Source organism: Heterocephalus glaber, unplaced genomic scaffold, assembly GCF_053883595.1.
Source record: "Heterocephalus glaber isolate CG9 unplaced genomic scaffold, H.glaber_assembly_v1.0 deba00001804, whole genome shotgun sequence".
Taxonomy (NCBI): domain Eukaryota; kingdom Metazoa; phylum Chordata; class Mammalia; order Rodentia; family Bathyergidae; genus Heterocephalus; species Heterocephalus glaber.
Window position 1 is genome coordinate 70058 of NW_028258479.1, and position 1534 is coordinate 71591.

The 1534-nt window shown below is 40.2% G+C and overlaps 1 protein-coding gene across 1 annotated transcript; it reads left to right on the forward strand.

Moving 5' to 3' along the window:
* The first annotated feature begins 329 nt into the window (after positions 1-329).
* On the forward strand, positions 330-1241 carry LOC101720794 (olfactory receptor 4A16-like). Its single transcript, XM_004852594.2, has one exon. It carries the CDS (start codon positions 330-332, stop codon positions 1239-1241), a length of 912 nt encoding a protein of 303 aa, XP_004852651.2.
* The last annotated feature ends 293 nt before the right edge of the window (positions 1242-1534 follow it).

Consider the following 1534-nt stretch of genomic DNA (forward strand, 5'->3'; position numbering starts at 1 on the left):
GTTTTATTAAATATATGAACAGTAATTGGGTTTTTTACTACTCTTCTCTATAGACTATCATGTGACAGAGATAGAATCAATAATATCATTTCTTCCCCCCCAAAAAATCATCTGAGGAGAAATAGAATCACCAAGAAAAGTTTATTCAGCTTCTTGAACTAGAAAAATGAAAACTATTGACTAAATGTTTCTGAGTGTTCACTATTGTAGAACACATAATGATGAAGATGCAGTCTGTGACAGACTGTGCCATTGTCCTGTTCACAGTTTCCTGGCAGGTCCTGTTGTCCTGAGCTCTCATCTCTGAAGCAAGCCTTCTACATGACTTAATGCAACACAGTAACAATATCACAGAATTTGTCCTCCTGGGCCTCACTCAGGATCCCAATGCACAAATAGCACTATTTGTCATGTTTTTAATTACCTATGCTGTGACAATTCTGGGGAACCTGCTCATCATGGTGACTGTCCTGGCCAGCCCCTCCTTGGGCTCCCCGATGTACTTCTTCCTTGCCTATCTGTCACTCATGGATGCAGTTTATTCCACTGCCATTTCACCCAAGTTGCTGATGGACCTACTCAGCAATAGGAAGACCATTTCTTTCTGGGCCTGCATGAGCCAGCTCTTTATAGAGCACCTATTTGCTGCCGCTGAGGTCTTCCTTCTGGTGGCTATGGCCTATGACTGCTATGTGGCCATCTCTAAGCCTCTGCACTATTTGACCATCATGAACCAACTGCTTTGCATCCTTTTCTTGGTAGGGTCCTGGGCTGGAGGTTTTGCACACTCTGTGATTCAACTTGTGTTGGTTTATGATCTCCCCATCTGTGGCTCCAATGTCATGAATCATTTCATCTGTGACATGTACCCATTACTGGAGCTTGTGTGCACTGACACCTATCTCATTGGCCTCAGTGTGGTGGCCAATGGTGGAGCCATCTGTATGGTAGTCTTCATCCTCCTCTTTATGTCCTATGGCTTCATCCTAAACTCCCTTAAAACTCACAGTCAGGAAGGGAGGCGCAAGGCCCTTTCTACCTGCAGCTCACATATCACCATGGTTGTCCTCTTTTTTGTTCCCTGTATTTTTATTTATGTTAGACCTGTTTCTACCTTTCCCATTGACAAATCAATAAGTGTGGTTTTTACAGTTTTTACTCCCATGCTGAATCCTTTAATATACACCCTGAGAAATTCAGAAATGAAAAATGCTATGAAAAAACTCTCATGTAGGAAGTGAAATAATGATTAAATATAAATATGTGACTGGCACTCAGGTTATTTGCTAGGAATTCCACAACCACACCACAAAGTCAAAAAAGATGCTGTTGGCAACACGATGGAGTCTCTATGCCTGCTTCTATTTGTTATGTAAAGCCATCAAAGAGTACAATAAATTCTCTTTTGTGATTAAGATCAATCTTATAGATAATAAGAGAGGATAAATAAAAGATATTTGTCCTGTTGAAGGAAAAAATAAGTCACTCTGAAACTTTATGTTTTCAACTTTTATTGAAATGAGATTTAAAGTTT

What these genes read in the sequence shown, in the direction of transcription:
- LOC101720794 (XM_004852594.2), top strand. Translation starts at nt 330, where the DNA reads ATGCAACACAGTAACAATATCACAGAATTTGTCCTCCTGGGCCTCACT.